Source organism: Pleurodeles waltl, chromosome 3_1 (genome assembly GCF_031143425.1).
Source record: "Pleurodeles waltl isolate 20211129_DDA chromosome 3_1, aPleWal1.hap1.20221129, whole genome shotgun sequence".
Lineage (NCBI taxonomy): Eukaryota > Metazoa > Chordata > Amphibia > Caudata > Salamandridae > Pleurodeles > Pleurodeles waltl.
Window position 1 is genome coordinate 579,875,068 of NC_090440.1, and position 22,717 is coordinate 579,897,784.

Consider the following 22,717-nt stretch of genomic DNA (forward strand, 5'->3'; position numbering starts at 1 on the left):
GACTAATCTTATAAGACGTAGAATGAAACAAAATAGATCAGGATTGGACTGATTTCCAATGAGAAACAAATAAAAAAAGGCAGAGCTCACTCCCCCAGGATCCCTAAAAATAAACTAGCCTAACTGCCACATGTGGAACATGATGGGCTACAGGGAGAAGAGTGAGGTGCTTAAAGGCACATTTTCACTTTTTTGTATACTTTTACATTGTAGTGTATTTGCAAACACTAGCCTTCACTTCCTTTCGCTTTCCCTTTAAAAAAGGTTTGTGAAAGTTTTTTTTTCTAGGAATTTAACGTAACTAGTGACTACTTTAGAACACTGGATGTGTGTTTTTTTTTTTTAATGACATCTGAATTAAATCTGGTAATTTTTTAGTCTGTTATGAGCTGCAAACATACTAATTTTCATTATTGTGGTGCTTCTTTCTACATTATGTGTTGTTGTACATATGTATAAAGAATATTCATACATATTGTAAAGTGGTCCAGGATGAGGCACAAGGGTAGAGCTATATAGTGCTCATTTCTAAAATGAGAACTGTCTGAATGATAACATTAAGTGCTACTTCACTCCTTTCAATTTAATGTCCCTGGGAACTGCCCTGGACAGCACCCTGAGGAGAATAGTGAGCCCAACCACGCTCCTTTTATTTTAATCTCCCTGGAGACTGCCACCACCCTGAGAAGAAGAGAGAGAACAAAGTTCTGATTTACTCCTTTTATATATTATTCTTCCCGTTAACAGTTACTGCCCCATGGAGTATAATCGATCATTATAACCATGTCTTATAAAGACACATGATCAAGAGGCAAAAACAAAAAAGACTCCAGTTAGTTCTTTGTGTTTAATTTCCTAAATTTTCTTATACCTCTGTAACTGCTCAAATTACATGGAGTAACTTGTTCCTTTGGGACTGACCTACCATTGCTTCTGCCCCAAGCAAAGTATCTCCCTACTATCCATATTCTAGAGTGGTGCTTCTGGCTCCAGCCAGCAAAGCAATTCAGCAAATTCCCAGGATGGGGTCCTCCAGCTTTCCTCTTTCTTGCCCTATATGCCAAACACTGTACTCTTTAAGGTGAGGCTGGTATATGAAGACAGCAGAGCAGACATTCTGTCTCCTAACCATGTTTAAAACATGATGCTTGATGCAGCTGCCCTCATCCATTCTATGAGTATGTCCCATGGGGATTTTTTCTACACATACTTTTTTTTTTTCTTACCATGCTACTTTAAAAATAAAAGGAGAGATACAGAAACTTAGCACTTTTCAAACAATCACGCCAGTCATAGTGAAACACTAAAAGTACTGTGCTAGTAATCAAACACTCGTAAATATTATTTAGTAATATTACTTACTACAAAAATGATGCCACAGACAGCTAACCATCTACGTAGGTTAGATGCGGGTTTCCATTCAAATTTAACCCAGCTGTATGGTGTAAACTGAAAGGCGATTCTCTTCATTTTTCCTCTGCAAACAAAACACAACAAAATATGTGAATAATACATTTGCTTTTATAGTTCAAACTAGAACATGGATATGCAGGAAGCGTACAGAGTTCAACAGGACAAAAAGAGAACCGCTCTATGAATTAAAAACCTACTGAGACAAGGGTTCTTCATACTTAAGAGTGAATGCAGGGTAGATCCTCAACCCTCTGGCACTATTTGTGAATTCATACACACATCTCTACGTTTGACAGGTTTTTAATCAATATATGCCATTTTACAGCTCTTAAGCCAGACACTGCTACAAATGGTACAAACAAAAAGAGGTAGCTATGCTTCCTCTTCAGATGCCAATGCAAGATTCCAGAACAATAGTGATACACTTGTTAATTAAATTTCAGACACCTTAGTTAGCCTTTTCAGCTATAACCACTAGTATAAAATGTGCAAATGTTGAAAGCCTTCACTTTTTGAAAGAGCAAACTGAAGTTCTGGCCAGTATTAATCACAAGATCCGAACAGTTTTTTTGTTTCATTGTATTCAAAGTAACAGATATTTCTATAAACTATCAAAATGGTACTCAATTTATCGACCGTTGTAGATCATGTGTACCTTCATTAATTTCCTAAAAACTAAATAGTCCTGTTAACCTCTTCTGTGCCTTGGACGAGATGATCTCGTCCAAGGCTACAGTTCCCCTGTGCCTTGGACGAGATCATCTCGTCCATGGCACAGGGGAACTTGGGGGCGCGCTAGCGCGCCCCCGTGCACCCCCCTCCCCCCCCCCAAGTCGGGGATGGAAGGGGAAGACCTTCCCCTTCCACCCCCGACCCCCCCCCCACCCCCCCTGTGACGTCAGCGCGCGCGCGCGCTGATGTGTCACAGGGGCCTCCCTCGTCGCGCTGGAAGCTCTGCTTCCAGCGCGATTGAAAAAGAAATGCAAAAGCATTTCTTTTTCAATCACTTGGGAGGCCCGGAGGGGCTTCAAAGGGAAGGAAAAGTATTTCCTTCCCTTTGAAGTCCCTCCGAGGGTTTCAAAAGCCGGATTGCTTGCAATCCGGTTTTTGAAACCCCACTAGACACCAGGGATTTTTTTTTTTTTCGTAGAAATTGACAAAAGGGAGCGACCCCTTGGGCAAGGGTCGCTCCCAGGGGGGGCATTTTTTTGAAAAGGCCTTTTCTGCCCCCCCTGGGGGCAGATCGGCCTTATTAGGCCGATCTGCCCCCAGGGGGGGCAGAAACCTCTAGGCACCAGGGACCTCTTTTTTTTTTTTTTTTTTTTTTTTTTTCATTTTTTTTTTATTGAGGTGGGGAGCGACCCCTTAGGCAAGGGTCGTTCCCCTTCGGGGAAAATTATATTTTGGCCATTTCTGCCCCCCTTGGGGGCAGATTGGCCTATTTTGATGAGGCCAATCTGCCCCCAAGGGGGGTAGAAACCACTAGACACCAGGGATTTTTTTTTTTTTTTATGGTTATTGACAAAAGGGAGCGACCCCTTGGGCAAGGGTCGCTCCCAGGGGGGCATATTTTCGGGAAGGCCTTTTCTGCCCCCCCTGGGGGCAGATCGGCCTTATTAGGCCGATCTGCCCCCAGGGGGGGCAGAAACCTCTAGGCACCAGGGACCTCTTTTTTTTTTTTTTTTTTTTTTTTTTTCATTTTTTTTTTATTGAGGTGGGGAGCGACCCCTTAGGCAAGGGTCGTTCCCCTTCGGGGAAAATTATATTTTGGCCATTTCTGCCCCCCTTGGGGGCAGATTGGCCTATTTTGATGAGGCCAATCTGCCCCCAAGGGGGGGCAGAAACCTCTAGGCACCAGGGACCATTTTTTTTTTTTTTTTTCATTTTTTTTTTTTTGGTGGGGAGTGACCCCTTAGGCAAGGGTCGCTCCCCTTGGGGGAAAATTATATTTTGCCCATTTCTGCCCCCCTTGGGGGCAGATTGGCCTATTTTGATGAGGCCAATCTGCCCCCAAGGGGGGTAGAAACCACTAGACACCAGGGAGTTTTTTCTTTGCGTGAATTTCACGCAAAGGGAGCGACCACTTAGGCAAGGGTCGCTCCCTGGGGGGGAGGGGAATTTATTTTAGGCCATTTCTGCCCCCCCTGGGGGCAGATCGGCCTATTATTAGGCCGATCTGCCCCCAGGGGGGGGAAGAAACCTCTAGGCGCCAGGGCAAATTTTTTTTTTGTGTTTTTTTTTTTGGTTCTTTTTTTTTTTTTTTAGAGATGGGGAGCGACCCATCAGGCAAGGGTCGCTCCCCTGGGGGGCAAATTGTATTTAGACCATTTCTGCCCCCCTGGGGGCAGATTGGCCAATTTTAGGTCAATCTGCCCCCAAGGGGGCAGAAACCACTAGGCACCGGGGGATTTGTTTTTTGGCGCCAATGTCACGCAGGGGGAGCGACCCCGTAGGCAAGGGTCGCTCCGGGGGGGGGGGGGTGGGGGTTGGGGGGGCAAATTTATTTTAGGCCATTTCTGCCCCCCCGGGGGACAGATCGGCCTATTATTAGGCCGAACTGCCCCCGGGGGGGGGGGCAGAACACTCTAGGCACCAGGGCAATTTTTTTTTTGTGTTTTTTTTTTTTTTGTTGTTTCTTTTTTTAGAGATGGGGAGCGACCCATCAGGCAAGGGTCGCACCCCTGGGGGGGCAAATTATATTTAGACCATTTCTGCCCCCCTGGGGGCAGATTGGCCAATTTTAGGTCAATCTGCCCCCAAGGGGGCAGAAACCACTAGGCACCGGGGATTTGTTTTTTGGCGCCAATCTCACGCAGGGGGAGCGACCCCGTAGGCAAGGGTCGCTCCCGGGGGGGGGGGGTGGGGGTTGGGGGGGCAAATTTATTTTAGGCCATTTCTGCCCCCCCGGGGGACAGATCGGCCTATTATTAGGCCGAACTGCCCCCGGGGGGGGGGGCAGAACACTCTAGGCGCCAGGGCAATTTTTTTTGTGTGTTTTTTTTTTTTGTTGTTTCTTTTTTTAGAGATGGGGAGCGACCCATCAGGCAAGGGTCGCTCCCCTGGGGGGGCAAATTGTATTTAGACCATTTCTGCCCCCCTGGGGGCAGATTGGCCAATTTTAGGTCAATCTGCCCCAAGGGGGCAGAAACCACTAGGCACCGGGGATTTGTTTTTTGGCGCCAATGTCACGCAGGGGGAGCGACCCCGTAGGCAAGGGTCGCTCCCGGGGGGGGGGGGGGTGGGGGTTGGGGGAGCAAATTTATTTTAGGCCATTTCTGCCCCCCCGGGGGACAGATCGGCCTATTATTAGGCCGAACTGCCCCCGGGGGGGGGGCAGAACACTCTAGGCACCAGGGCAATTTTTTTTTTGTGTTTTTTTTTTTTTGTTGTTTCTTTTTTTAGAGATGGGGAGCGACCCATCAGGCAAGGGTCGCACCCCTGGGGGGGCAAATTATATTTAGACCATTTCTGCCCCCCTGGGGGCAGATTGGCCAATTTTAGGTCAATCTGCCCCCAAGGGGGCAGAAACCACTAGGCACCGGGGATTTGTTTTTTGGCGCCAATCTCACGCAGGGGGAGCGACCCCGTAGGCAAGGGTCGCTCCCGGGGGGGGGGATGGGGGTTGGGGGGGCAAATTTATTTTAGGACATTTCTGCCCCCCCGGGGGACAGATCGGCCTATTATTAGGCCGAACTGCCCCCGGGGGGGGGGGGGGGGCAGAACACTCTAGGCACCAGGGCAATTTTTTTTTTGTGTTTTTTTTTTTTTTTGTTTCTTTTTTTAGAGATGGGGAGCGACCCATCAGGCAAGGGTCGCTCCCCTGGGGGGGCAAATTGTATTTAGACCATTTCTGCCCCCCTGGGGGCAGATTGGCCAATTTTAGGTCAATCTGCCCCCAAGGGGGCAGAAACCACTAGGCACCGGGGATTTGTTTTTTGGCGCCAATGTCACGCAGGGGGAGCGACCCCGTAGGCAAGGGTCGCTCCCGGGGGGGGGGATGGGGGTTGGGGGGGCAAATTTATTTTAGGACATTTCTGCCCCCCCGGGGGACAGATCGGCCTATTATTAGGCCGAACTGCCCCCGGGGGGGGGGGGGGGGGCAGAACACTCTAGGCACCAGGGCAATTTTTTTTTTGTGTTTTTTTTTTTTTTGTTGTTTCTTTTTTTAGAGATGGGGAGCGACCCATCAGGCAAGGGTCGCTCCCCTGGGGGGGCAAATTGTATTTAGACCATTTCTGCCCCCCTGGGGGCAGATTTGTCAATTTTAGGTCAATCTGCCCCCAAGGGGACAGAAACCACTAGGCACCGGGGATTTGTTTTTTGGCGCCAATGTCACGCAGGGGGAGCGACCCCGTAGGCAAGGGTCGCTCCCGGGGGGGGGGTGGGTGTTGGGGGGGCAAATTTATTTTAGGCCATTTCTGCCCCCCCGGGGGGCAGATCGGCCTATTATTAGGCCGATCTGCCCCCTGGGGGGGGGGGGGCAGAAACCTCTAGGCGCCAGGGGAATTTTTCATTTTTTTCTTTTTTTTTTTCTTTGTTTTTTTTTTTTTAGAGATGGGGAGCGACCCATCAGGCAAAAGTCGCTCCCCTGAGGGACAAATTGTATTTAGGCCATTTCTGCCCCCCTTGGGGGCAGATTGGCTGATTTTAGGTCAACCTGCCCCCAAGGGGTCAGAAACCACTAGGCACCGGGGATTTGTTTTTTGGTGCCAATGTCACGCAGGGGGAGCGACCCCGTAGGCAAGGGTCGCTCCCGACGGGGGAGGGTGGGGGTTGGGGGGGCAAATTTATTTTAGGGCATTTCTGCCCCCCCCCCCCCCCCCTGGGGCCGGCTGAGCTACAGGCCAAACACCACAGGTAGGCACCTTGCAAAAAACACCTCTGTTTTCTGTGAAAAATATGTTGTGTCCACGTTGTGTTTTGGGCCATTTCCTTTTGTGGGCGCTAGGCCTACCCACAGAAGTGATGTACCATTTTTATCGAGAGACTTAGGGGAACGCTGGGTGGAAGGAAATTTGTGGCTCCTCTCAGATTCCAGAACTTTCTGTCACCGAAATGAGAGGAAAAAGTGTTTTTTGGGCCAAATTTTGATGTTTGCAAAGGATTCTGGGTAACATAACCTGGTCAGAGCCCCGCAAGTCACCCCATCTTGGATTCCCCTGGGTTTCTAGTTTTCAAAAATGCACTGGTTTGCTAGGTTTCCTCAGGTGTCGGCTGAGCTACAGGCCAAAATCCACAGGTAGGCACTGCTTTTTATAAAAAAATGTGATGTGTCCACGTTGTGTTTTGGGCCCTTTCCTTTCGTGGGCGCTAGTCCTACCCACACAAGTGAGGTATCATTTTTATCGGGAGACTTGGGGGAACGCTGGGTAGAAGGAAATTTGTGGCTCCTCTCAGATTCCAGAACTTTCTGCCACAGAAATGTGAGTAACATGTGTATTTTTAGCCAAATTTTGAGGTTTGCAAAGGATTCTGGGTAACAGAACCTGGTCCGAGCCCCGCAAGTCACCCCTCCTTGGATTCCCCTAGGTCTCTAGTTTTCAGAAATGCACAGGTTTGGTAGGTTTCCCTAGGTGGCGGCTGAGCTAGAGGCCAAAATCTCCAGGTAGTCACTTTGCTAAAAACAGCTCTGTTTTCTGTGATGTGTCCACGTTGTGTTTTGGGGCATATCCTGTCGCGGGCGCTAGGCCTACCCACACAAGTGAGGTATCATTTTTATCGGGAGACGTGGGGGAACGCTGGATGGAAGGAAATTTGTGGCTCCTCTCAGATTCCAGAACTTTCTGCCACAGAAATGTGAGGAACATGTGTTTTTTTAGCCAAATTTTGAGGTTTGCAAAGGATTCTGGGTAACAGAACCTGGTCCGAGCCACACAAGTCACCCCTCCTTGGATTCCCCTAGGTCTCTAGTTTTCAGAAATGCACAGGTTTGGTAGGTTTCCCTAGGTGCCGGCTGAGCTAGAGGCCAAAATCTACAGGTAGTCACTTTGCTAAAAACAGCTCTGTTTTCTGTGATATGTCCACGTTGTGTTTTGGGGCATATCCTGTCGTGGGCGCTAGGCCTACCCACACAAGTGAGGTATCATTTTTATCGGGAGACGTGGGGGAACGCTGGGTGGAAGGAAATTTGTGGCTCCTCTCAGATTCCAGAACTTTCTGCCACAGAAATGTGAGGAACATGTGTTTTTTTAGCCAAATTTTGAGATTTGCAAAGGATTCTGGGTAACAGAACCTGGTCCGAGCCCCGCAAGTCACCCCTCCTTGGATTCCCCTAGGTCTCTAGTTTTCAGAAATGCACAGGTTTGGTAGGTTTCCCTAGGTGGCGGCTGAGCTAGAGGCCAAAATCTACAGGTAGTCACTTTGCTAAAAACAGCTCTGTTTTCTGTGATATGTCCACGTTGTGTTTTGGGGCATATCCTGTCGCGGGCGCTAGGCCTACCCACACAAGTGAGGTATCATTTTTATCGGGAGACGTGGGGGAACGCTGGGTGGAAGGAAATTTGTGGCTCCTCTCAGATTCCAGAACTTTCTGCCACAGAAATGTGAGGAACATGTGTTTTTTTAGCCAAATTTTGAGATTTGCAAAGGATTCTGGGTAACAGAACCTGGTCCGAGCCCCGCAAGTCACCCCTCCTTGGATTCCCCTAGGTCTCTAGTTTTCAGAAATGCACAGGTTTGGTAGGTTTCCCTAGGTGGCGGCTGAGCTAGAGGCCAAAATCTACAGGTAGTCACTTTGCTAAAAACAGCTCTGTTTTCTGTGATATGTCCACGTTGTGTTTTGGGGCATATCCTGTCGCGGGCGCTAGGCCTACCCACACAAGTGAGGTATCATTTTTATCGGGAGACGTGGGGGAACGCTGGGTGGAAGGAAATTTGTGGCTCCTCTCAGATTCCAGAACTTTCTGCCACAGAAATGTGAGGAACATGTGTTTTTTTAGCCAAATTTTGAGGTTTGCAAAGGATTCTGGGTAACAGAACCTGGTCCGAGCCCCGCAAGTCACCCCTCCTTGGATTCCCCTAGGTCTCTAGTTTTCAGAAATGCACAGGTTTGGTAGGTTTCCCTAGGTGGCGGCTGAGCTAGAGGCCAAAATCTACAGGTAGTCACTTTGCTAAAAACAGCTCTGTTTTCTGTGATATGTCCACGTTGTGTTTTGGGGCATATCCTGTCGCGGGCGCTAGGCCTACCCACACAAGTGAGGTATCATTTTTATCGGGAGACGTGGGGGAACGCTGGGTGGAAGGAAATTTGTGGCTCCTCTCAGATTCCAGAACTTTCTGCCACAGAAATGTGAGGAACATGTGTTTTTTTAGCCAAATTTTGAGGTTTGCAATGGATTCTGGGTAACAGAACCTGGTCCGAGCCACACAAGTCACCCCTCCTTGGATTCCCCTAGGTCTCTAGTTTTCAGAAATGCACAGGTTTGGTAGGTTTCCCTAGGTGACGGGTGAGCTAGAGGCCAAAATCTACAGGTAGTCACTTTGCTAAAAACAGCTCTGTTTTCTGTGATGTGTCCACGTTGTGTTTTGGGGCATATCCTGTTGCGGGTGCTAGGCCTACCCACACAAGTGAGGTATCATTTTTATCGGGAGACGTGGGGGAACGCTGGGTGGAAGGAAATTTGTGGCTCCTCTCAGATTCCAGAACTTTCTGCCACAGAAATGTGAGGAACATGTGTTTTTTTAGCCAAATTTTGAGGTTTGCAAAGGATTCTGGGTAACAGAACCTGGTCCGAGCCACACAAGTCACCCCTCCTTGGATTCCCCTAGGTCTCTAGTTTTCAGAAATGCACAGGTTTGGTAGGTTTCCCTAGGTGGCGGCTGAGCTAGAGGCCAAAATCTACAGGTAGTCACTTTGCTAAAAACAGCTCTGTTTTCTGTGATGTGTCCACGTTGTGTTTTGGGGCATATCCTGTCGCGGGTGCTAGGCCTACCCACACAAGTGAGGTACCATTTTTATCGGGAGACTTGGGGGAACATAGATTAGCAAAACAAGTACTATTGCCCCTTGTCTTTCTCTACATTTTTTCCTTCCAAATATAGGAGTGTGTGTAAAAAAGACATCTATTTGAGAAATTCCCTGTAATTCACGTGCTACTATGGTCACCCCGGAATTCAGAGATGTGCAAATAACCACTGCTCCTCAACACCTTATCTTGGGCCCTTTTTGGAAATGCAAAGGTTTTCTTGATAGCAATTTTTTACTCCTTATATTTCAGCAAATGAATTGCTGTATACCCGGTATAGAATGAAAACGCACTGCAGGGTGCAGCTCATTTATTGGCTCTGGGTTCCTCGGGTTCTTGATGAACCTACAAACCCTATATATCCCCGCAACCAGAGGAGTCCAGCAGACGTAACGGTATATTGCTTTCGATAATCTGACATTGCAGGGAAAAGTTACAGAGTAAAACGTAGAGAAAAATTGATGGTTTTTTCACCTCAATTTCAATATTTTTCTTTTTCAGCTGTTATTTTCTGTAGGAAACCCTTGTAGGATCTACACAAATGACCCCTTGCTGAATTCAGAATTTTGTCTACTTTTCAGAAATGTTTAGGTTTCTGGGATCCAGCATTGGTTTCATGACCATTCCTGTCACTGACTGGAAGGAGACTGAAAGCACAAAAAATTGCACAAATGGGATATGCCCCAGTAAAATGCCAAAATTGTGTTGAAAAATTGGGTTTTCGGATTCAAGTCTGCCTGTTCCTGAAAGCTGGGAAGCTGCTGAGTTTAGCACCGCAGACCCTTTGTTGATGCCATTTTCAGGGGAAAAACCACAAGCCTTCTTCTGCAGCCCCTTTTTCCAATTTTTTTGAAAAAAACGAAATTTTCACTGTATTTTGGCCAATTTCTTGGCCTCCTTCAGGGGAACCCACAAAGTCTGGGTACCTTTAGAATCCCTAGGATGTTGGAAAAAAAGGACGCAAATTTGGCTTGGTTAGCTTATGTGGACAAAAAGTTATGAGGGCCTAAGCGCGAACTGCCCCAAATAGGCAAAAAAGGGCCTGGCACAGGAGGGGGAAAAGGCCTGGCAGCGAAGGGGTTAATGTATGGGGTCCTGAAACCCTTTTAAACAATGAAAGGAAAACATTTTCCACATAAAGGGCAAAACTAATTCCAAACCATCCATTATAAACACACACTGGCAAAGTGAATCAGTTTGACTTTAATTCCTTGGGTGCTAAGAACGTGCTGGACATGTCCTCAGCACAGGGGCTCAGGAAGTGTCCAGCACATCCTAGCACCCCACCACGGGGGAAAGAGCGGATGCCACCCCACAGGCCCCTCACCTCATGCTCCTACCCCTGACCCCCACTGATCTGATGATATCAGCACATGCACAGATGGAATCAAAAGCCTATGGAGACGCCCTGGAAGCCATTTGCCAGGACAAAGATAGGTTTTCGCTCCTGGGAAAGATAGGGAGGGCAGAGTGACACCGGGTGAAAGGAAATACTTTTTCCCTTCCGTCGGTGTCTCTGCAGTGCTTTCGTGCTGTGGGTAGGACCGAGGTCATGCAGCAGTAATGCAGCCGCTAGACTCCACATGTAAGAACCCATTTGTGTCTGCAGACAAGTAGGAATACCGAATACCAGCTACTGTAACAAGTTTTCTGGAAGATATCCGGGCTCTTCTGAACCCGAAACAAGAGCTGAACAGGTCCAGCCTCTTGGATAACGCTATGCTTGTTCACTAGGGTGTGGTGGTCACAAACATAATTTCTGCTTTATGCACAAACACAAGCACTAATAATGCCTTATGAACAATTTTATAAGTCACCTACCTATATGTAGGAATGTGCCAAAGTCCTTGCCATTTGTAAGGTTTCATTGAAAGCCACTTCAAAGTCTTCATTCCACAATAAATTCCCAATCCATTACATACCAGAACATCCATTATCCACTGTAAGTTAGAAAATACAAATCAAATAAACACGGCTAAACATAATTAATTTCAGTTGATGCCAACCAACACAAAAACTCTTGACAATATTAATAGTGATCAGCATCAAAACAACAAAAATATACCAATTTTAATCACATGAACATCATGAAGGAATAAGGTTTACAAGACTTGATGTCTGATTGTGAGTAAAATAACAGGTGAAATCTCCGTGGATCACACAGTCACAAAGTGTAATGTGCTGTAGAAAATATCAAGATATTTATATTTAATTTTACATCCACAATCCCTTCTCGTCTTCATTTTGTGTGCAGTTACCCCCCCCCCAACTTTTGGCCTGATATTGATGCTGACTTGACTGAGTGAGTGCTGGGACCCTGCTAACCAGGCCCCAGCACCAGTGTTCTTTCACTAAAAATGTACCATTGTTTTCACAATTGGCACACCCCTGGGCCACAGATAAGTCCCTTGTAAAAGGTACCAGTGGTACCAGGGAAGGTCCCGAAGAGTTGCAGCATGTGTAGTGCCACCCTAAGGGACTTCTTACCTAACACATGCATACTGCCATTGCAGATTGTGTGTGTTGGTGGGGAGAAAAAGGCAAAGTCGACATGGCATCACCCTCAGGGTGCCATGCACACAAAACACTGCCTGTGGCATAGGTGAGTCCTCTAGTAGGCCTTAAAGCTCTAAGACAGGGTGCACTATACCACAGGTGAGGGCATAGCTACAAGAGCAATATGCCCCTACAGTGTCTAAGTCCATTCTTATCAGTGTAAGTACAGTGTGGCCATACTAAGTATATGGTATGTGAGCTTGACAAAACGAACTCCACAGTTCCATAATGGCTACCCTGAATACTGGCAAGTTTGGTATCAAACTTGAAGAATAATAAACCCACACTGATGCCAGTGTTGGATTTATTACAATCTTAGAGATGCCCCCTGTATTTTACCCAATCCTTCAGTGCAGGACTGACTGGTCTGTGCCAGCCTGCCACTGAGAGATGAGTTTCTGACCCCCTGGGGTGAGAGCCTTTGTGCTTTCTGGGGCCAGACAAAAGCCTGCACTGCGTGCAGGTGCTTCACACCTCCCCCCTGCAGGATCTGTAACACCTAGTGGTGAGCCTCAAAGGCTCAGGCTCCGTGTTACAATGCCCCAGAGCACTCCAGCTAGTGAAGATGCCCAGCTCCTGGATGAAGCCCCCCTTTTGGTGGCAAGTCCAGAGGAATAATGAGAAAAACAAGGAGTCACCACCCCCTCAGCCAAGACCACCCCTAAGGCGTCGAGAGCTGAAGTGTCCCCCCTCCTTGAGAAATCCTCCATCTTGCTTTGGAGGATTAGGACCAATAGAGATAGGGATGTGCTCCCCTCCCTAGAGGGAGTGGGAACAAGGAGGGTGTACCCACCCTCAGGGGCAGTAGCCATTTGCTACTGCCCCATGACCATAACACACCCCTAAATTTAGTATTTAGGGGCGACCCTAAACCCAGCCCTTCAGATGCCTGACAACCTCAAGAAACAGAAAGGACTGCTGAGCTGAAAATCCAGCAGAGAAGAGAAGGGGACAACTGACTCGGCCCCAGCCGTACCAGCCAGTCTCCTTCAAAAAGCTGCAAAAGAAGAAGCAATGCGTTCTGCAGGACCAGCAACCCCTGAAAAGCCTCCAGGGGTCCGCCTGCATCACTGAGGACCAAAAAAACTGCTGTGGACAGCGGACCTGTCCAACAAGAAGAAAAAGAAACCACCTTTAAAGGGACTCCCACCTCACTCAAGAAGCAGGAGTCTAAACTACTCTGCACCCAATGCGCCTGGGCTGTGTCCAGAGAAACCAACCAGCCAGAGAGGACCCCCAAGCGATTCTGACCAAGTGTCCACCCTGGGCTGACCTCTAGACCCCTCCACGACGGCTCATACAGAGGGACTCCCAAGGATCCCCCTGACCTTGACTGCCCGGGATGAATATATCCGACGCCTGGAGAAGCACTGCACCTGCAGCCCCCAGACACGAGATAAACCGACCACCGGTGCAGAAGTGACGAGCAGGCTGCCCTACTCCCTGCACAGTCAGTGGCTTGCCGAAGAAGCCTCCCTGTGCCTTGCCTGCAGCGCTTAATTGTCCCACGGGTCTGCCCATTGAGTTCCATTGGGAACCTGATGCCCTGGTTGCATCCTGCACCCGGCCGCCCCAGTGCCACTGAGGGTGCGGGTTTGGTGCCTACTTGGGGCCCCTGCAGTGCTCCTCTAAACTCCCCTGGTCTGCCCTCCGACAACGCGGGTACTTACGTGCAAGCAGCCGGACCTGAAGTACCCCCGGTCTCCATAGGGGCTGATGTTATTTTGGCTCCTGTTTGATCTCTGCACCTAACCGGCCCTGTGTTGCTGGTGCTGGGTGTTTGGAGTTAACTTCAACCCCCAACGGTGGGCTACCTATAGGGTGTATAGTAAGTGTGCTACTTACCTCAAAAACTGTACTTTACTTACCTCCCTTAACTGTTGAAAATTGCAGTGTCCACTTTTAAAATAGCTTTTCGCCATTTTACAAAAAACTGTGTACATTGTTGATACCATTCAAAGTTCTAAGTATAACTATGCAAAGTACCTTTCATTTAATGTACTTACCTGTCAAATGAATCTAGTGGTTCTACAAATAAAGAAAGAATATTTTTCTATATAAAAACCCATTGGTCTGGAGTTAAGTCAGTGAGTGTGTGTTTTCACTTATTGCTTGTGTGTGTACAACAAATGCTTAACACTACCCTCTGATAAGCGTAACTGCTCTACCACACTACCACACATAGAGCATTAGTATTATCTATTATTGCCTCTGTCAAGCCTCTTGGGGAACCCCTGGACTCTATCAAAATGAGATACAGTGTGCACATAGTATATACAGAACCAACTTCCTACACCCTGTGTGAGGAAACAGAACATTGTGTCGAAAACTGTGTGGGTGAAGGTGGTGGAGTGTGACGAGGTAGAGAAGTGGAAAGGAAAGGCGAATGTGGTGGAGAGGGCTGATGCACTGTCTTTGGCTTCTCTTTGTGTATAAATATTTTTGCCGGTGAAGGGCCAGGTTCCAAACTTTATTGGAATGACAGTTTCCGTTTGGTTAAAGGAGGAGGAGAGACAATTTTACCCATATCCTTTTGGATCTGTATTTTCCTGTGCTTATAGCCCATGAACTCAAGCATAGGGCTAATGTCTGTTGACTTCTTTGGAAATGGAACCTGTTGACTTCCCACAAATGAATGCTCTGAAAGCTTGATGATAGACTGCCTTAAGCGATCCGAAAAATTGGTTTCTGTAGCAGATGGAAATTCTTTCGGCTCCGAAGAGGTGCTGAGATGTTTTGACACCGAGGTGGTATGCAGCTGTTTCGGTTCCGACGTGGAAGCTTCCATCTTGCGACTCGATCCTAAAGAACGAGTTACTTACCTTCGGTAACAACTTTTCTGGTGGATACATTAGCTACCTGTGGATTCCTCACCTAATGAATACTCCCATTGCGCCAGCACTCGACGGAAATCTTCTTCCCAGCTTCTGCACGTCGACGAGGACGTCACAGTTGCCCACGCGACGCCGTCTGACGTCATACAGGCAATAAGAGGTCCTCGCCGACGTGCCGACGTCAGTACCAACATTTTTTACGTGCCTGAGAATAATAGGCCATTGAGATGAAAGAATAGTAATATTTAATCCTATTCCAAGCAAACACATCATTCCGAGAATTCAACCTACCATATATATATATATTTTTTTTAAACAAGTAAATAAATATATGAAATATATATATATACATATAAACATAATATATACCAATCCTCAAAACCAAGAGGAGTACACTCAAGAATTACTTGGTTAGACCAAACAGGCAACGGGGAGGCGGGTGGGACCGTGAAGAATCCACAGGTAGCTAATGTATCCACCAGAAAAGTCGTTACCAAAGGTAACCTTCGGCGCCGAACAAGGAGTCGGATAGAAAGAGGACTGCTTCGGAGTCGTAGGAGGTCTAGACGGCGCCACTGGTTGAAACATCGAAGCCGCCGGAGCCGAAGTTGTCGGAGTCGAAGCCTCAGGAGCCACCGGAGCCGATTCCGACGCTGAACCCACGTTCCCCAGGGGGAAAAAGGGCATAAAGGGTGCCGGTCGAAGGGGAGCCGGAGCACCCATGTTGAAAGCCAAAGGGCCCGAAGGGCCAGCCGGTCCACCACCTGGAGCCATCTGCTGGAAGATGGAGAACATTGCATTAAAAAATGCGGTATTATTAGCTCCAGGGGCCGGGAAAGCTGGGTACTGGGGTGCCTGGTTCGAAGGCGACACCAACGCCGGCCTCGACGTCTGCAACGTCGGAGAAAACATTTGAGGCTGCGGAACCTAAAACACTGAAGGTGGTTGGCCCGATGACCCGGGCGAAGTCGGTGAGGCTGGAGAAGGCAACAGCGTCGACGGATGGGGAGTGACAGTGGGACTGACTTCTCAAGTCTTCCAACGCCGAGTCGATGGTGACCTCGACCGAGACCTCTCTTTACTCGACCGGCGCCGTGATTCTCGACGATGCCGGGAGTCCCGATGAGACTTCGGTGACGAGGATTTTCGATGGTGTTTCTTTTCCTTCTTTTTCGACTTCGCCAGAAAAAGCTTGGCCTCGCGCTCTTAGGGCTTTAGGATTCATATGCTGACAAGAATCACACTTGTCAACATCATGATCAGAACTAAGACACCACAAACAGTCAGAATGTGGGTCCGTTACCGACATTTTGCCTCCACACTCACGACAGGGCTTGAATCCTGACTTTCTCTGCGACATTGTAATCTCAGAGAAAAAACAGATCCAAAAAACACACTGTAACTGTCGAACAGCAACAGTAGCTCCCTCGAAGATAACCGTTTCGAATGGCACGGAAAAAAGGGAACTGACTTCGGCACGTCGGCGAGGACCTCTTATTGCCTGTAGGACGTCAGACGGCGTCGCGTGGGCAACTATGACGTCCTCGTCGATGTGCAGAAGCTGGGAAGAAGATTTCCGTCGAGTGCTGGCGCAATGGGAGTATTCATTAGGTGAGGAATCCACAGGTAGTTGTATCCATCAGAAACAGGTGTGGCAGTCTGTGCGGTGGACCCAGAGGTTAGTTCGACAAGATGTCGTTTTCGGGTCACATCATGGCTGGCAAGCAGTGGTGGACCCAAGGCCTTCTGTGATGTTATAAACTGTTTTTGGTGATGGGAAGGGGATGGTGTACTTGCGTACTGCGCAGCAGGAATAACTTGACTGTCCCCATCTGAGTCACAGTTGGAGTCAGAGTCGGCGGTTCAGACTGCAGTTTGTGCCTGTTCGTCACTCAAGATGTTCGATGCCATCTCCAGCCGTCTTGCTCTTCGACCCCGTAAAGTCTTCTTGATTGGAAGGATCGGCACGCCCCACAGGTTACTTCTTTATGATCTGGAGAGTTAGTCATTTAGGGGAACTTGGCGTGGCACAGAGGGCAGAATCAAAATGGAGTCCAATCCATTAGCCTGTGGCGCAGTAGGCCCAAGAAGGCGTTTAGTCGATCCCAACGCTACAATCGGATCGAGTGTAGTGAGAAAACAGGTTTGAAAACAATACTGACGTTAAAGGAAAAGATAGAGAAGTTCAGGTAGTACCGAACTGAAATCTACTGGAGCAAGAGGGAACACATCCGAACCAGACGGCGGAAAGAAAACAAACTAACAAAGGACTCAGTGCCCATGTACACTATCACCGACAGGAGGAGTCACTCGATCTCATGACTCGAAAGAACGTCTTCGAACAAAAACAACTTGTAACACTCTGAGCCCAACACTAGGTGGCGGACTATGCACAGCATGTGTATCTACAGCTACACATGTCATCGACTACACACACACACACACACACACACATTTCTATATGGAAAATGTCACTTACCCAGTGTACATCTGTTCGTGGCATGATTCGCTGCAGATTCACATGCTGTGCAGATACACATGCTGTGCACAGTCCGCCGTCTGGTGTTGGGCTCGGAGTGTTACAATGTGTTTTTCTTCGAAGAAGTCTTTTCGAGTCACGAGACAGAGGGACTCCTCCCATTTCGATTCCATTGCGCATGGGCGTCGACTCCATCTTAGATTGTTTTCCCCGCAGAGGGTGAGGTAGGAGTTGTGTATGTTAGTAATAGTGCCCATGCAATGGAATGAATACGTATGTACATAATAAAGGTTAAAGTAATATATTTACAAATGTCCAAATGTTCAAGATCTACTTCTAAACGGCTACAGGCTCCCGGGGAGGCGGGTGGGCGCATGTGAATCTGCAGCGACTCATGCCACGAACAGATGTACACTGGGTAAGTGACATTTTCCGTTCGATGGCATGTGTAGCTGCAGATACACATGCTGTGCATAGACTAGTAAGCAGTTATCTCCCCAAAAGCGGTGGTTCAGCCTGTAGGAGTTGAAGTAGTTTGAAATAATGTTCTCAGTACAGCCTGACCTACTTTGGCTTGTTGTGCAGTTAACACATCTACACAGTAGTGCTTGGTAAATGTATGAGGCGTAGACCATGTTGCTGCCTTACATATTTCGTTCATTGGAATATTTCCTAGAAAGGCCATGGTAGCCCCTTTCTTTCTGGTTGAGTGTGCCTTTGGTGTAATAGGCAGCTCTCTCTTTGCTTTAAGCAGGTTTGGATGCACCTAACTATCCACCTAGCAATGCCTTGTTTTGCAATTGGATTTCCTGTATGAGGTTTTTGAAAGGCAATAAATAGTTGTTTTGTTTTTCTAATTAGTTTCGTTCTGTCAATGTAGTACATTAGTGCTCTTTTGATGTCTAATGTATGTAGTGCTCTTTCAGCAACAGAATCTGGTTGTGGGAAGAACACTGGTAATTCTACTGTTTGATTTAAGTGGAACGGTGAGATAACCTTTGGTAAAAATTTAGGATTTGTTCTTAGAACTACTTTATTTTTATGTATTTGAATAAATGGTTCTTGTATGGTAAATGCTTGAATCTCGCTCACTCTTCTTAGAGATGTGATGGCAATCAAAAACGCAACTTTCCACGTTAAGTATTGCATTTCACAAGAATGCATGGGCTAGAAAGGTGGACCCATGAGTCTTGTTAAGACAATATTGAGGTTCCATGAAGGAACAGGTGGTGTTCTTGGTGGTATGATACTCTTTAAGCCTTCCATAAACGCTTTAATGACTGGTATTTTAAATAGTGAAGTTGAATGAGTAATTTGTAGGTAAGCTGATATTGCGGTAAGATGTATCTTTATGGAAGAGAAAGCTAGATTTGATTTTTGCAAATGTAGTAAATATCCTACTATATCCTTTGAAGATGCGTGTAATGGCTGAATTTGATTATTCTGGCAGTAATACACGAATCTTTTCCACTTGTTTGCGTAGCAGTGTCTAGTGGTAGGTTTCCTAGCTTGTTTTATGACCTCCATACATTCTTGTGTGAGGTGCAAGTGTCCGAATTCTAGGATTTCAGGAGCCAAATTGCTAGATTCAAAGATGCTGGATTTGGATGTCTGATCTGTTGTTTGTGTTGTGTTAACAGATCTGGTTTGTTGGGTAGTTTGACATGAGGTACTACTGACATGTCTAGTAGTGTCGTGTACCAAGGCTGCCTTGCCCATGTTGGTGCTATTAGTATGAGTTTGAGTTTGTTTTGACTCAACCGGTTTACTACATATGGAAGGAGAGGGAGAGGGGGAAAAGCGTATGCAAAGATCCCTGACCAGTTCATCCATAGAGCATTGCCTTGGGATTGATCTTGTGGGTACCTGGATGCGAAGTTTTGGCATTTGGAGTTTTCCTTTGTTGCAAATAGATCTATTTGAGGTGTCCCCCAAATTTGAAAGTAATTGTTTAGTATTTGGGGGTGAATTTCCCACTCGTGGGTTTGTTGGTGATCTCGAGAGAGATTGTCTGCCAACTGGTTCTGAATCCCTGGGATAAATTGTGCTATTAGGCGAATGTGGTTGTGACTCGCCCAATGCCATATTTTCTGTGTTAGGAGGCACAACTGCGTCAAGTGTGTCCCTCCTTGTTTGTTTAGATAATACATTGTTGTCATGTTGTCTGTTTTGACAAAAATGTATTTTTGGGTTATTATGGGTTGAAATGCTTTCAGCGCTAGAAATACTGCTAACATTTCCAAGTGATTTATGTGAAACTGTCTCTGATGTATGTCCCATTGTCCTTGGATGCTGTGTTGATTGAGGTGTGCTCCCCACCCTGTCATGGAAGCATCTGTTATGACGTATTGTGGCACTGGGTCTTGGAAAGGCCGCCCTCGGTTTAAATTTGTACTGTTCCACCATAGAAGCGAGATGTATGTTTGGCGGTCTATCAACACCAGATCTAGAAGTTGACCCAGTGCTTGAGACCATTGTGATGCTAGGCACTGTTGTAAGGGCCGCATGTGCAATCTTGCATTTGGGACAATGGCTATGCATGAAGACATCATGCCTAGTAGTTTCATTACCATTCTGACTTGTATCTTTTGTGTTGGATACATGGCCTGTATTACTTTGTGAAATGTTTGAACCCGTTGTGGACTTGGAGTGGCAATCCCTTTTGCTGTGTTGATTGTCGCTCCTAAGTATTGCTGCGTTTGGCACGGCAAAAGGTGTGACTTCGCGTAGTTGATGGAGAAACCTAGCCTGTGAAGGGTTTGTATGACATATTTTGTGTGCTGTGAACACTGTTTTAGTGTGTTGGTTTTGATTAACCAGTCGTCTAAGTACGGGAACACATGTATTTGCTGCCTTCTGATATGTGCAGCTACTACTGCCAGGCATTTTGTAAAAACTCTTGGCGCAGTTGTTATTCCGAATGGCAACACTTTGAATTGGTAATGTATTCCTTGGAATACGAACCTTAGGTATTTCCTGTGTGAAGGATGTATTGGTATATGGAAATACGCATCTTTTAGATCTAATGTCATGTAGTCTTGCTTTTTGAGCAGTGGAATTACGTCTTGTAATGTGACCATGTGAAAGTGGTCTGATTTTATGTAGGTATTTAGTGTTCTGAGATCTAGTATTGGTCTCAGAGTTTTGTCCTTTTTGGGTATTAGAAAGTACAGTGAGTAAACTCCTGTGTTTTTTTGTTGAATTGGTACTAATTCTATTGCGTCCTTTTGTAGCAATGCTTGAACCTCTAGTCCTAGAAGATCTATATGTTGTTTTGACATATTGTGTGTTTTCGGTGGGACGTTTGGAGGGAATTGGCGAAATTCTATGCAATAACCATGCTGGATAATTGCTAAGACCCAAGTGTCTGTTGTTATTTCCTCCCAAAGTTTGTAAAATTGGCTTAGTCTTCCCCCCACAGGTGTTATGTGATGGGGGTGTGTGACTTGTGAGTCACTGCTTATTTTGAGGGGTTTTGGGGCCTTGGAATTTTCCTCTATTTTTTGGGAATTGGCCCCCTCTAAATTGCCCCCGAAAACCTCCCCTCGGATATTGACCCTGGTAGGTAGGCCTGGTTTGTGAGGTTGTGGTTTCTGTGGGTTGACCTCGAAACCCTCCCCTAAAAGGTGTTTTCCGAAATGTGCCTCTGCTCTGCGGGGAGTAGAGTGCGCCCATGGCTTTGGCTGTATCAGTGTCCTTTTTGAGTTTTTCGATGGCAGTGTCTACCTCCGGCCCAAACAATTGCTGTTCATTAAACGGCATATTGAGCACAGCCTGCTGGATTTCCGGTTTGAACCCAGAAGTGCGCAGCCATGCGTGCTTTCGTATTGTGACTGCAGTGTTTATTGTCCTTGCAGCTGTATCTGCTGTATCCATGGAAGACCGTATCTGATTATTTGAGATACTTTGTCCCTCTTCCACCACCTGTTGCGCTCTTTTTTGGAACTCCTTGGGTAAGTGTTCGATGAAATGTTGCATTTCATCCCAATGAGCCCTGTCGTATCTTGCCAAAAGTGCTTGTGAATTGGCAATACGCCACTGATTTGCTGCTTGCGCTGCAACCCTTTTTCCCGCAGCATAAAATTTGCGGCTCTCCTTGTCTGGAGGTGGTGCGTCGCCTGAGGTATGAGAGTTGGCTCTCTTACGAGCTGCCCCCACAACTACTGAGTCTGGTGTTAGTTGTGTTGTAATATATATTGGATCTGTCGGTGGTGGCTTATATTTTTTCTCCACCCTTGGAGTTATGGCTCTGCCTTTAACTGGATCTTTAAAAAAAAATTTGAATGTCTTAGCATTCCTGGTAGCATGGGAAGGCATTGATACTGGCTATGGGTGGCGATAGGGTGTTAAAAAGAAAGTCATCCTCAATTGGTTCCAAATGTAAGGAGATATTGTGAAACTCGGCTGCCCTTGCGACCACCTGTGTATAGGATGTACTGTCCTCAGGTGGTGACGGTTTTGTAGGATAAGAGTCTGGGCTATTGTCAGACACTGGGGCATCGTAGAGGTCCCATGCATCGGGATCATCCTGACTCATTGTGGTATGAGCTGGTGAGTGCATCAGTGGTGGAGTTGTTGCTGGTGATGCATGTATTGATGGTGGTGGAGACGGTGGTGGGGTTGTTTTCCTTGCCACCTTTGCCTGTGGTTGCTTGTCCTTTTGTTGAAAGGCAAGTTTCCTTTTTATTTTGATTGGGGGAAGAGTGGTTATCTTCCCTGTGTCCTCATGAATATGAAGCCTTCTTTGTGTGTAGTCAGGCTCTACAGCTTGAAGCTCCTCTCCAAATCTATGTAATTGGGAGGTTAATCCTTGTTCCTCTGTATAGGAACTAGTTTTCGGCTCCGAGGCTGGCTGTTTCGGAACCGAAACCTTTTCCGAAGTCTTTTTAGGCTCTGAAGAAACCTTCTTTGTTTTCGGCGTGGTGTCTCGGTGCCGAAATTCTTCGGTGCCGCTGTCTCTGTGCCGAAGTTTCTCGGAGCCGCTGTCTCGGCTCCGAGGTTGCTGTGTGGCGGTATTTCGACCGGAGTGGGATGACTTCGACACCAGCATGCCCTTTTTCGGTGCCCTGGATGGGTCACCTATTTTTCGGGTTAAGCCATGGCCTGTTGGGGGTGGCGTCCCCTGGGCTTTCGTAGACTTCTCGTGAGTCTTGATTTTCGACGTCTTACTCACGGTTTTGGTTGTTTCTTCGGCGTCGAGTTCTTCAGAATCCGACTCGTGGACGGAGAAAGCTTCTTCTTCCTCCTGGAAATGGTCTTGACCTGTCGGCGTGGACACCATTTGTAGTCTCCTGGCTCTTCGGTCTCTCAGCGTCTTCCTCAACCGAAACGCTCGACAGGCCTCACAAGTATCTTCCTTGTGCTCGGGGGACAAGCACAAGTTACAGACCAGATGGTGATCCGTATACGGATACTTGTGATGGCATTTTGGGCAGAAGCGGAATGGGGTCCGTTCCATCAGCCTTGAAACC

General features: G+C 47.1%; 1 protein-coding gene across 1 annotated transcript in view; it reads right to left on the bottom strand.

Annotated features, from left to right (window-relative positions):
* Positions 1–22,717, bottom strand: part of PTDSS2 (phosphatidylserine synthase 2) — a 298,247-nt gene that overhangs the window by 149,964 nt on the left and 125,566 nt on the right. The window contains exons 8-9 of the mRNA XM_069223022.1: positions 11,199–11,317; positions 1,363–1,477 (exon numbers count right to left, since the gene is read on the bottom strand). Coding sequence (XP_069079123.1) covers positions 1,363–1,477; positions 11,199–11,317 — 234 coding nt within the window. The remainder of the gene's footprint in view (positions 1–1,362; positions 1,478–11,198; positions 11,318–22,717) is intronic.